The 12,877-nt window shown below is 42.2% G+C and overlaps 1 protein-coding gene across 1 annotated transcript; it reads left to right on the top strand.

The window, feature by feature from the left end:
• Nucleotides 1–547: 547 nt before the first annotated feature.
• On the top strand, nucleotides 548–4,064 carry LOC143127868 (C-type mannose receptor 2-like; the record flags this gene model as incomplete). The annotated part of the gene is made up of 4 exons (XM_076289583.1): nucleotides 548–932; nucleotides 1,056–1,400; nucleotides 2,881–2,981; nucleotides 3,404–4,064. Coding segments are annotated over 4 exons (972 nt in total), but the record flags the coding sequence as incomplete, so codon positions are not given.
• Nucleotides 4,065–12,877: the final 8,813 nt, after the last annotated feature.

Genomic DNA, 12,877 nt, shown 5'->3' with positions numbered 1-12,877 from the left:
TCAGATACACCGATGTGATTGGTGCAGCCAAAAACATCCTTTTGACAATCCCTATATGATCCCTGACATAATAAACACATGACTAAAACATGGCATACAGTATTCTGTGGTGAAAGAATGGCAGAAATGTAGATGGCTAGACTGTGGCAAAATGTAAGAACAACACAGGAGGACTAGCAGTATGACCTGACTCTAAGCCGTATAAGCACATTGTTTGCGTGTGTGTGCATGTTATTATGATGTAAATTGTGATCTGTTGTGATTATCAGTGAAGTGTCTTTTATTCAATGTAAAAATTCAGAATGTAATAGCCTACTTGGTGTCCCGATAGCGGCCGATACGGTCATGCATAAAAACGTGTTTGTATGTGATTGTGTGTGTGTGTGTGTGTGTGTATGTGTGTGTGTGTGTGTGTGTGTGTGTGTGTGTATGTGTGTGTGTGTGTGTGTATGTGTGTGTGTGTGTATGTGTGTGTGTGTGTGTGTGTGTGTGTGTGTGTGTATGTGTGTGTGTGTGTGTGTGTGTGTGTGTGTGTGTATGCTCCTCTCTCCTCTCAGGTCTGTGCTGTCTCTCCTTCTCTGTGCCACGTCAGTTCCATGTGGTGAAGGAACAGAAGAACTGGACAGAAGCTCAGCAGTACTGCAGAGAGAAGTTCACTGACCTCGCCACCATAGACGACATGACAGAGATGGAGAAGGTGAAGAGCATGATCCATGAAGCAGGTGTTAAATGGGCATGGATTGGGCTGAAGCAGGGAAAGTGGCAGTGGTCTCTGGCTGACAGGGGTTTCTACAGAGAGAATGAAGCAGAGTTCAGGAACTGGGGTGAAAAGCAACCAGATGGAGGTGATCAAGAGTGCGTGTACAAGGGAGAAAAAGGAACATGGCATGATGACAGGTGTAGCCACATCCATCGCTTCATCTGCTATGATGGTGAGAATTGTATTCATTTACTCAGAAATACATGCATCAGAACTGTGAAGATGTACTTGTAAACTCACTTTAGTTTAGACTGTAAAGCTGTGCTGATTCTCCATTACCTATGTATTACCACAGGGGGAAACTCCACACATCCCTATGTGCTTGTTACTGATAAGAAGAACTGGGCAGACGCTCAGAGATACTGCAGAGAGAGACACACAGACCTGGCCAGTGTGAGGAATCAGAAAGAGAACGACCAGATAGAGGAAGTTAGTGGAGGTTCATCTGCCTGGATCGGCCTGTTCAGAGATGCCTGGGAGTGGTCAGATGGCAGCAGCTCCTCATTCCGCCACTGGAACACTGGAGAACCCAATTATGGCAGCATCGACGAGTTCTGTGCTGAAATTCTTAATGCACCGGGGGGGTGGTGGAATGATGCAAGCTGTGATGATCATCAAACACCCTTCATCTGCTATGAAGGTGAGTCACTGTCCCTTTTCTCTGCTTGATGGGGGTTCAGACAAAGACAACAGCATGATCCTGAGCAGATGTGCTGATTACGTATGAATGGTGGAGTGGGCCTGCAATCTCAGGGCCTAGCCCTAGTGGATGTATCTCTGTAATGGTGGTACTAGGTCCTAATGGTAGTTCTCTCTGTGATGGTACTGTCTCTGTAATGGTGAAACTTGCTCCTAATGGTACATGTAGTTCTCTCTGTTATGATACTGTCTCTGTAATGGTGAAACTTGCTCCTAATGGCGGTCCTCTCTGTGATGGTATTGTCTCTGTAATGGTGGTACTAGCTCCTAATGGTGGTCCTTTCTGTGGTGGTACTGTCTCTATAATGGTGGTACTAGCATAATGATTTATGGCAGAGTTGAAATGGTTCAGTGTAAATTCCCTGCTACTTGAAAACAAAGAAGATGGATGTTGCTGTTGGCGAACAGCGTGACACGAGTTAGGCTTTTTTTAAGTTGGCAAGAGTTTGAACTAGCCAACTAGCTCCACTGGTGGGAAAACGCATGGGACTCATGAGTTGTAGCGCTATCCTATTGCGTGCAGAGGGAATTTGAAAGACAACCGATTATCCCGCCCCTCGGACTGAGCACTGCGAATGGTGAGTTCCCAGACCCTACATTTTAATGTGGGTCTGGCTCATCAGGCTAGCCCTAAAGAATTTTTACCCTAAAGGAATGTTCCAGAGCAAAAACAACCTAGGTAAGGAATACAGCGCAAACCACAGTCAATGAACGCGAGAGGAGGGTCAGCTACTCTCCTTTTGCATTCATTGACTGTGGTTTGCGCTGCATTCGTTAATCGACTTGGTAGAGGAGACTCGCTACTCTCCTCTCGCGTTCATTGACTCTGTTTTGCGCTGTTTGCGCTGCTGCTAATACTTTCTGATGTGTTCCCACTGCGTTCTAGTAGATATGACAGTAATAGTTCATTAGCCAGAGGCCCACTATCGGTGCCAACTGAGGGCACCAAACTTTATTGTTATTTTCTGATAACAATAGGTATAGGTATCTATAACACAAAAATGCATGACCTGGGACTCGGTCACTTTTTGCCACCTAAATCCATTTCAAAGGGAAATTTACTGTTACTAAGTGGCTGTAGAAATCTTAAGCTGTGAGTTTGGAAAGTCCATCACACAGTTTTGTCATGGGGGGGCATAGAGAAACAAAATAAAACGAGTTTGGTTTGGTGCCCTCTCGTGGCATCAACTTCTCTGCTGGCTCATGGACTATAATGGTTATAGAATCTAAACTCAAGTGGTCAGCTGTGTCTCTGGCTATGCACCTTGGATACTGTACGTGTGTCAACCTTGATGGGTCTTGGCTGTCCATTTGGGATCAAATCGTCCAAGGCACATTTCAAAAAACACATTGTAAACACACCCTAAGGGTCTTCCTAGCTAATCCAAACAATCTGTGCATGTGTGTGTTGCTCTGTGCAGACCCCAAAGAGGTGAAGAGGCAGATTGTGAGAGTGGAGCTTCAGGTAGATTCTCAGGTGAACATCAATGACCCTTCCGTGCAGCAGGCCTTCCTACAGCAGGTGAGTCCAGACTCCTACATGAGTCTGAGCTGGGAATGCTCATATCTGGGTTTTTAATCTCTTTCTGCTGCCTTGACACCATAATTCTGATTACACGTTAAACGATATTTAAAACTAGATTGCATTGCATAAAGTTAGTTAGTTAGTTAAGTTAGTTTTTGCCTTAATGCACTAATAAGGGAGTGCCCTTCTGATGTCATTTGGAGATGTGTGCTAGTTCAGCATATTCACTGTGACATTAATATACAGTGCTGGAGAGTACTGTTGCTGTACTACAAGTGTGATTCTGAAGTGTGATTCTACATTTGTGGGCTGCTCTGGGTAAACATAAGGAAATGAAGCCATAGTGATTCTCTGGTCACACACTACTGTACATTCCATGGTTAGAGGTGGTTCTGAATGACTTGGGTTCTGCTCTCCAGATTCAGCAGAGACTGAGGGAGAGTGGGATGCCAGCAGACGCCAAACTGACCTGGATGACACAATCGGATGGACAGATCTTCAAAGAGAAGAAGGAGAAGAAAGAAGAGGGGAGGAAGAGGAGGAAAAGAAATGAGCTTTAAACACTCTGCTGCTGTTCATGTGACGAATGAAGTGTGTAAACTGGGAGATCTACACACTGACGGCACACACAGGGCAGTAAACTGAGTGCTCAGCACGTCCAGTTTGTACTTTCAAAGACAAAAAGTCTCAGCTGTTAAATTCTGTTCAATCATCTGTCTTTTGTTTCACCTCCTTTGCGTCTGTCATACCCAAGGAGTGAGTTGTTTAACTTCCAATAATTGGCTTTATGACCACTATCTGAAGGGAATATTTTAATAGATATGGATATAACTTTATAATCACGTAAGGGCAGGGATTTGTTGTCTGTCATAGAGTCCACATTTTCTAGTAGCGCCCTTGCTTAGAGGACATGGAAAATCATTTACTGAAATATTCTGTTCACTAATACTATTAGAGACCAGCCAAAAGTCTATGCGGGATAGCCTTGTGTTATCTTTGTTATTCCAAGTAAAGTGAACATTACTGTATCTGGTAACTCACCATACATCCACTAAATCAAGTGTTTCTGGTATTAATGCAGGCATGTGGCCACCGGTGTATTAGAAAATTCAATAAATAAAAATTAAAAAGAAAAAAAATCCCCTCCCATTACTTCATGTGAAATTAGAAAATTAATTAACCAATGTTTAAGTCTGTTTTCTATATAACAATTGTATATTCTCTGTACTGGTATTATACCGATACACATTCAGAATAATGAAAATGATAGGTTACACAATATATTCAGCATTTGTAAACTTTTACTAAATGCCTTGTTCCTCATTTGTAAAGCATTGTTTCTACATTAATTTTCAGCAGTAAAGCATTTGTACAGTTATGAATGGTTTATTCATAGTATATACAGTACATACAGAAAGTGCATCACTTTTTCCACATTTCGCTATGTTACAGCCTTATTCCAAAATAGATTCAATTAATTTTTTCCCCTCAAATTTTCACACACAATACCCCATAATGACAACATGAAAAACGTTTTTTTAAAATGTTTGCAAATGTATTAGAAATAAAGAATGAAAATATCATATGTACATTAGTATTTACCGCCTTTGCTCAATACTTTATTGTGGCAGCTTTGGTAGCAATCAGTGCCGGTTCAGACCTCCATGGGGCCCTAGGCAAAATCCTGCTAAAGGGGCCTCCCACATGAACTCTGAGGGACAAAACATAACCATTTTTTTTATGTATATATATATTATCTGACACCTCAGTGCTCCCAATACAATCATCCCACCCCATTTTGGATGTCTACGTACAGAAGTTACCAAATATAGTGTTTTCCCCCATAAAGGACCTTTACAGTTATAAATGCCCAGTTTTAGGGTCCGCCCGGGCCTTTTGCTTTTGATGCTTGCTGTACATATCCCCTCACAGTTCAGTTCAGTACAGTTCAGTTATTATAGTCCACAGTGCAGTAGCCTAGTATTTTTATGTGTCCATAATAGGCCTACTGCATTCCCTGCATAACAACTGTAGGCTAAATATTTCCTCCAAAACTGTGGTTTTAATACTCAGAAATCTACAGTTTGGCACTTGAAGTAATGCAATTATTTTTTGTAAGGGTCTGATTGTGCTAGTAGTCTATACTGGCTGAGAATGATTGTTCTTCACCTGTGTCTGTAGTAGGGTGCTTGACAAAGACATAGAGTAGCTCTACTGAACTGGCTGTCCTGATTCCCTTTAATATTTTAAACAATAATTTTAATACTTCATATTGGCCTAATTTACGATATGCATCTATTGCCCATGCAGCACAGCGAATCAAAGTTAATAGCCTATTAGGCTACTTTCCATTTTGCATAGCCTACGTTCAGTTGTAGGCCATGTAAAGCAATTAAAGCTTGACTGAAATTGTAAACATTTACTTTTATAACATATGGGAAGAGTGAACCAGTTTCGACGGGTTCTCGCATGTTTCTGCTGAAAAACAGTTAGTTTCATTCCAAGCTGCATGTTATCATGAGCGCATAGATGAGGGTTTTTCTTTTTCTTTTCTTTTCTTTAAAAAATGTAGCCAGTCGCCCGCATTCAACAAACGGGACATGCAACTTTGCGAAGTACCATGACTGGGAAAGGCTGGCAAGCAAGCCGCAGACAGATCAGGGGATTCACTTCCCTGTTAGGTAGGCCTAAGCTAGGCCAGTAACACGCGCTGGGGAGATGTGTGTAGACATCTAACCATGGAATGAACACAAGTTTACCCGACTGCTGTTCCCGCTGTTCATTCTCCGTTTTTCATGCCCTGAATGCTAATTCGGTACATCTTCCTAATGTATGAGGCACTGTCGCTACAACTGTGTTCGTGTCTGTCACTAGCTTGTCACTCTAGGTCATTCAAAGAGATGTCCTAAAGCCGCTCCTTCGATATCTTGGCTGTGTGCTTAGGGTCGTTGTCCTACAGGATGTCTCTGTACATGGCTGCATTCATCTTTCCCTCAATGAAAAGGAGGTTGGAGAGGGAGGTGTAGGTGGCTGGCTTGATACCAGTGGAGGTGTCGGTGAGAACAGTTCAGTCCAGTCACGTGTAATTCCACAATCCTTTTTATTGATGCTACATCCAGTGTGGTTATGGTTGTGTGTGTATGACTGTCTGGATAGGAGTAGGTATGTGTGTGTGTGGTGTGGTGTGTGGTGTGTGTGTGTGTGTGTGTGTGTGTGGTCTCTAAGAGGGAAAGGGATATGGGATACAATTAGCTCCATAATGCCACAATTCCAGGCCACAATTCAATTAAACAACAAACATTTACACTAGAACATAGAATGCAGGAAATAAGCTAAATAATCCAAAGTAAATACATAATTTCATTTGCCCCATAATTAATAAACTAACAAATGCATATAAATAATCAAATGAATTAAATTAACAACATTCATTGAAGAAAAACATGACTTACATAGTTCAAAAAAACGCACACAAGGCAGGATACGACATTCGCAGCAGCAACGAACAAGGATTCCTCCATGTGGCTTGAACAAAGGAAGGGCTGTGGGCACAGGTGTTGCCTAATAAAGTCTGTGGCTGATTGGGCTAATTGGTTGGAGCTGCAGTGGACTGAATGGGGATATGAGTGTCAAAGGAGAAGAGGGCGTGGCAATAGCTCTGCAAATGCAGCACAGAGCTGAAACTTCCAAACACTCAATCCTGACTATTCGCCTTATTCACCCGGCTGCCATAACGAGGCTGAGGGGTACACTTGCCATTACACCTCAGTCCAGCAGATGGTGGTGGTAATGTACTCCGTTTGCAAACTGCCAAAAAAGCTCACTGATTAAAGAAGAAGGGTTCACTGGCCTGTTCTTCTTCTTCAGTGAATTGTTTTTTAGTAGTTTGCAAACGGAGTGCATTACCACCACCATCTGCTGGACTGAGGTGTAATGACAAGTGTACCCCTCAGCCTCGTTATGGCCGCCGGGTGAATAAGGCGAATTCTCCCAGTTCCTACCGCTGAAAAATATCCCCACAGCATGATGCTGTCACCACCATGCTTCACTGTAGGGATGGTATTGGCCAGGTGATGAGCGGTGCCTGGTGTCCTCCAAACATAACGCTTGATATTCATGCCAAAGTGTCGATCTTTGTCTCATCAGACAAGAGAATTTTGTTTCTCATGGTCTGAGAGTCTTTCAGGTGCCTTTTGGCAAACTCCAGGCAGACTGCCATGTGCCTTTTACTAAGGAGTGGCTCCTGTCTGGCCACTCTACAATACAGGCCTGATTGGTGGAGTGCTACAGCGATGATTCTCCTTCTGTAAGGTTCACCTTCTGTAAATGGTCACTTCCCAGCCCTTCTCGCCCGATCACTCCGTTTAGAGGGACGGCCAGCTCTAGGAAGAGTCCTGGTGGTTCCAAACGTCTTCCATTTACGGATGATGGAGGCCACTGTGCTCATTGGGACCTTAACCCTCAAAACTCCAGCGGCACGGATCCGTGCCACTGACGCACCCTTGAGAAATGACTAACTTTAACAGACTTTCCCTCGTTGTCCAGAGGTGCCACTGGTGTCTATCGAAAGGGGAGGGTTCAGTGATTATTATCTAATCAGCAAATTAGTTTTCCGATCCATTACAGTTTTTTACAACTGTTTACACACGTTTTCAAAACTCTGTGTCTATTTTTCAAAACTCCACACACAAAACCAACAATTGCTCACACAAAATGCAAAATGCCTAAAATCTCCAGCAAAATGACACACAACATTCAAAATGTCATAAACACATCTTTAAATCAAACATTCGCCTCACATTACAAACACTTTTGTCATAATATGACATTTTTGATACATCATATACACACTGTTGTTAAAAACCTAACGCTCTTCTGTCTTTCCTAGGCTTTATGTATTTCCATACAAGAATGAAAGTTATGGCATCTACAGAGAGAAGTTGAAATACACAGTAAAAATGCAAGCAATATTGAAAGCAAAAAATATAATACCATACCATAAGTAATTTGCTGTTGTGAATACAGTATTTTACAGCCAACAAGAACAAAGCAAAGCAAAATACAATGACCACCAGATGTACATGGAGTTCTGAAAAAACTGATTTTGCCTATGGAAATGACTGACTACTATCAAATTCCAAAGAAAAGTGTGTGTGTGTTTATGTGTGTGTGTGTGTGTGTGTGTGTGTGTGTGTGTGTGTGTGGGGGGGGGGGGGGGGGGGGGGGGGTTGTGTACAGTATGTATTCACAGGTTTTACTGTACATAAAGTCGATTTACATTAAAAAATGCCTTTCAAAGTATCTGCATTGGTTCTGAAATTCTCTAGGGCCAGATTGAAAGGGTCCATACATATAGAGTATATCTATTTATAGGCCTATACTAAGGCAATGACAGGATGGTGTTCCGTAAAGTAATGAGTGTTTACACATGTGAAGAGAGAGAGTGAAGCACTGGTGATTTATTGTGGCATTTTGATGGGTTGTGTTTGAAAAATGAAGTCAAGTTACTTCCTGTTCGATTTTTGTGTGTTAAGTAGAAAATTGTGTGTGGTGTTTTGCAAAATGTGTTTTAGTCAATTGAAAACTGAGTCAAACACTGAGAATTAGTGTATGGTTTTTCAGATTTGGTGTGGGGTTATGATGTTTGGAAGACATGTTTAGAAAATTGTGTGACAAGCAAAGATTTAATGTGTAAGCATTTAAAAAAAAGTGTAAGTAGAACCAATGTTATCATTTTAAAAACATCTAATTTTTTACCGTGACCGGAATGTGTCAAAGATGTTGCGAAAATATAATAGCGGGGTAAAAACTCACAAAACATTGTTTTATCATTAAACCAACCAGGAATCAAACTGAAATGACCATGGGACATTTGTATGGAAGTCATTTCATGTCCAAAGATGGATTATTATGGATTGACTATTATGGTGTGTGTGCGGTGTTTGTGTGTGTGTGTGTGCGTGTGTGTGTGTGTGTGTGTGTGTGCATGTGTGTGCATGTGTGTGTGCATGTGTGTATGTGTGTGTACTGTATATCTGTGTGTGTGTTTGTGTGTGTGTGTGTGTGTGTGTGTGTGTGGGAATGTTTGTTCACGTCCTCTTACAGAGCAATAAGACTGGATCCTCTCCAGTCCAGAGCAGCATTGGAAAAACTCCTCAGGGTCCTAAAGCTCGCATTGATGCTCACCACTCATACACTACTATGAGTTCTACTAACTAGCTATTAACTATCATACACTACATACTGTATGTTACTATTATATTTTAAAAAGCATGCCAGTCTTTTTATCTTCCTAGAAAGTGTGCTAGAAAGTCAAGATAAAGTTTGATACTGTAATATTTTGTGTGGTATTTGTTGGCAATGTCATATTTTGACAGCACAAAAGTAGCCTACAGTTTGTCTACTTGCCAAGATGTAATTTTTCTGTGCTGAATGTTTGCTGTACTTGCCATGGCTATTTGGCCCCACACTCTGGTTACAAAGATGAAGGCTCTTGGATTAAACAACACCATTTGCAAATGGGTTCACAGTTTCCTCACTGACCAATCACAGGTGGTCAGGGTGGGTGGTCTGACATCTGACACCTTAACCATCAGCACAGGTGCCCCCCAGGGCTGTGTTTTGAGTCCTCTGCTGTATAACATCTACACCCATGACCGCAGAGCCAGCAGCAGTCACACCTCCATCAATATATTTGCAGATGACACAGTGGTGGTGGGCCTGATCCGCAACAATGAACAGGCCTCTCTGAACCAGGTGGATGAGATAGCACAGTGGTGCAAGTCCAACAACCTCACTTTGAATCTCAGCAAAACAAGGGAAATGGTGGTGGACTACAGGAAACAACCGAACAGAGCTTACACTCCACTAAAGATCAGTGGGCTGCCAGTGGAGAGAATCACAAGCTTCAAATACCTGGGAGTACACCTCACTGACGATCTAACATGGACTGTAAACACCCAGCACACACTGAGGAAATCTAGGCAAAGACTGTACTTCCTACGTCAGCTGAGGAAGTTTAAAGTATCAGCACCCATCTTGAAGGCCTTTTACTCCGCTCAGCTCACTCAGCTGTGGAGAGTGTCCTGACAAGTAGCATCATCACTTGGTATGGGAACTGTACAGCCCGTGACTGCAGTGCCCTACAGAGAGTGGTGCGATCTGCCGAACGTACCATCAGAGCACCTCTCCCTACCCTGCAGGAGACCTACAAGAAAAGACTATGTACCAGGGCCCAAAGTATCTTAAAGGACTTGTCACATCCTGATCATGGACTTTTCAAAAGACTGAGGTCAGGCAAACGTCTTTGCTGCTACAAGACCCCTTGAGGATCAATAAAGTATCTATCTATCTATCTATCTCTATCTATCTAGACCAGAGCAGAGAGACTGAGGAGGAGCTTCTATCCTCAAGCAATCCGTATCCTGAACACACACAAGATTATATAAACTTTTTTATTTTTTTTTACACTGGACTGTACACACACTGCACTTTTTTATTCTCTCTTGCTATTTATTAAAATATTTCTTGATATTTCTTTCTTCACACTTGCACAGAAAAACTGAACACGAAATGAAATTTCACTACATGCTTTACGTTAGTATTGCGATGTACAGTATGTGACAAATAAACCTCCTTGTATCCTTGTAGCTATAGGACGTCACTCGTCAGGACCAATGAGGGAACTGGGAGTGGTCGAAGGAAATCGTGAAGCTGTCCGCGCGCTGTTGGAAATAACAATTGATTATAGAACCCCTGTTAACCTAATGATTCTGACCCCGCTAGATATGGAGAAGTTTCAGTCAAAGTAATATTACTATCCATAGTAGGCCGATGTAGGCCTACCCACGATACTGTTACAAGAATGCCTTCTAGCTATTTAATTAGACTCAACTTTCCCCAAGAGTAGTGTGCGAGGCCCTCCTCGGCCGACTAATTCGGGAGGCGCCTTCAACTGAGTAATAATCCTAGTGTGAAAGTTGGTCAGAGGCTATAGTGCTGGCCTGGACCACTATACTCATCTGGACAGAACATCTTACCGAAGCTACAGAGGGTTCAGGGTGTGCTAAGGTTAGCTGTCTAATTCCAGACTACTAATAAAATCAGTGACCCACCACAGTACAATACGATGGCCAGTTCTCCTGGTAGCATGCCTACTTTCACTGAGTTAGCCCCACGGCCCTAGGGACTAATCCTAGCCCTTCCCCCTGGCACATCTAAAACTTTGAGGGATATCTAAAGAAACTCTAGAAAACTATGCGGGTCAAAGCATAACAATTTATTTGTCAGGTACAAGCTATTCATCCAATACATTATAGAAGGTACATCTAAATGAATAATGTGAAAGTTACGAAAACAGGTTAAAGGAACATTTACAAAGCAATCAGAGAATGAACATACCAGCTCAGAGGATGATGGCTACACACCAGAGTGGTGTGGGAGATTCTGACTACAGAATGGCTCCTAGAATGCTCTGTGACCCTCACTTAAATAGTACCTAGTTTGTGGTTAGTTACATTGATATGGATCACATGATTGGAGGTCAGCTGATTTGGGATCACATGGTTGGAGGTCATCTGATTTGCGAGTACTTTGATGAGACTTAAGACCATTGTTGTAGTGAGTGTGCGTTAATCAAGACATGACAAGGTACACATTAATTACATTTCCTGCTTCCTAGTTAGTTTCTCCTGTGAAAAAGGCAAAGGTTAGAGATATAATCAAAAGTTGTTGTAGCAGCAATATGTGACAATGGGCCCACCATGAGGCCCACACTTAGTAGTTGATCAAGAGTTAATATATGACTGAAAGGATTATCATCAGCCTGGTAATTAGGATCCTTACATGGCTACTACAAATGGGCTACTGTGCTAACTCCTAATAAAAATGACTTTGATCAGCATGATGGTTGTCTGTATTCTCTAACTTGCTTTGTTTATATTCAAAGCCATACACCATACAGCTGCAAAACTGTATTACACTAGAACAAATTCTAACAAGGTCCAAACGAAAATAGTCTGGAACGCCGTGGGTGTGGGGACCACAGATGAGAATAGTCTGGAACGCCATGAGTGTGGCGACCACAGATGAGAATAGTCTGGAACGCCGTGAGTGTGGGGGCGGCAGATGAGAATAGTCCAGAACATGGGTTCCCAAAGTGGGGGTCGGGACCACCCGGGGGGTCGCGGGACGCCAAGGGGTGGGTCGCGAAATGATTTCCATGAATCAAATAAATTTGGGAAAAATTAAAGAGCTGTCACTTGACTGCACTTTAAAGACAGATTTTAATTCCAAGACGCTTGCTGAGTTCTGGATTTCAGTCGAGAGGGAATATCCACAGCTATTCAAGGCCGCGATGGACGTACTGACGCCGTTTGGCTCCACATACCTGTGCGAAAATACTTTCTCTGCACTGACATATATTTAAAAACAAATACAGAACTTGTCTAAATGTGAAGGATGATCTGTGGCCGTCTCCACAATTAAACCAAGAATGGACTTGCTGTGTTCCGCGCATAGCACGCATCCATCTCATTAGATGAGATTAACGCTGAAACATAGTTGCCAAAATGTAAATTTGCGCAGCAACAATGTACATATGTTTACAACAGTTTGTGGATATTACCCTGCCTGAGATATTCTTCTGTTAAAATGGAAATTAAAGTAATGTTTCAAAGTTAAGTTTGCACAACAGCAATAATGTGCACTCATGTTACATGGATATTATTTTTTGACTAAGGTATTCTGCTTTTATCATATAGTAAATTTCTATATGTAAAATCATAACAGGCTGCTCTGTTCTTTTGTGTTGTCGTTAAGCCCGTGTTTGGATAAGCCTAGTGCGTATGGCCGGTGCGCACATTTTATTTTATTTTTTGAGTCACATCCAGGGA

This window comes from Alosa pseudoharengus, unplaced genomic scaffold (genome assembly GCF_046254945.1).
Source record: "Alosa pseudoharengus isolate Yale_2024_CS ecotype anadromous, Long Island Sound unplaced genomic scaffold, YU_APseudo_1.1 YU_APseudo_1.1_scf_17, whole genome shotgun sequence".
In the NCBI taxonomy this organism is placed as follows: Eukaryota; Metazoa; Chordata; class Actinopteri; order Clupeiformes; family Clupeidae; genus Alosa; species Alosa pseudoharengus.
This window is presented reverse-complemented; position numbering and strand designations above follow the sequence as displayed.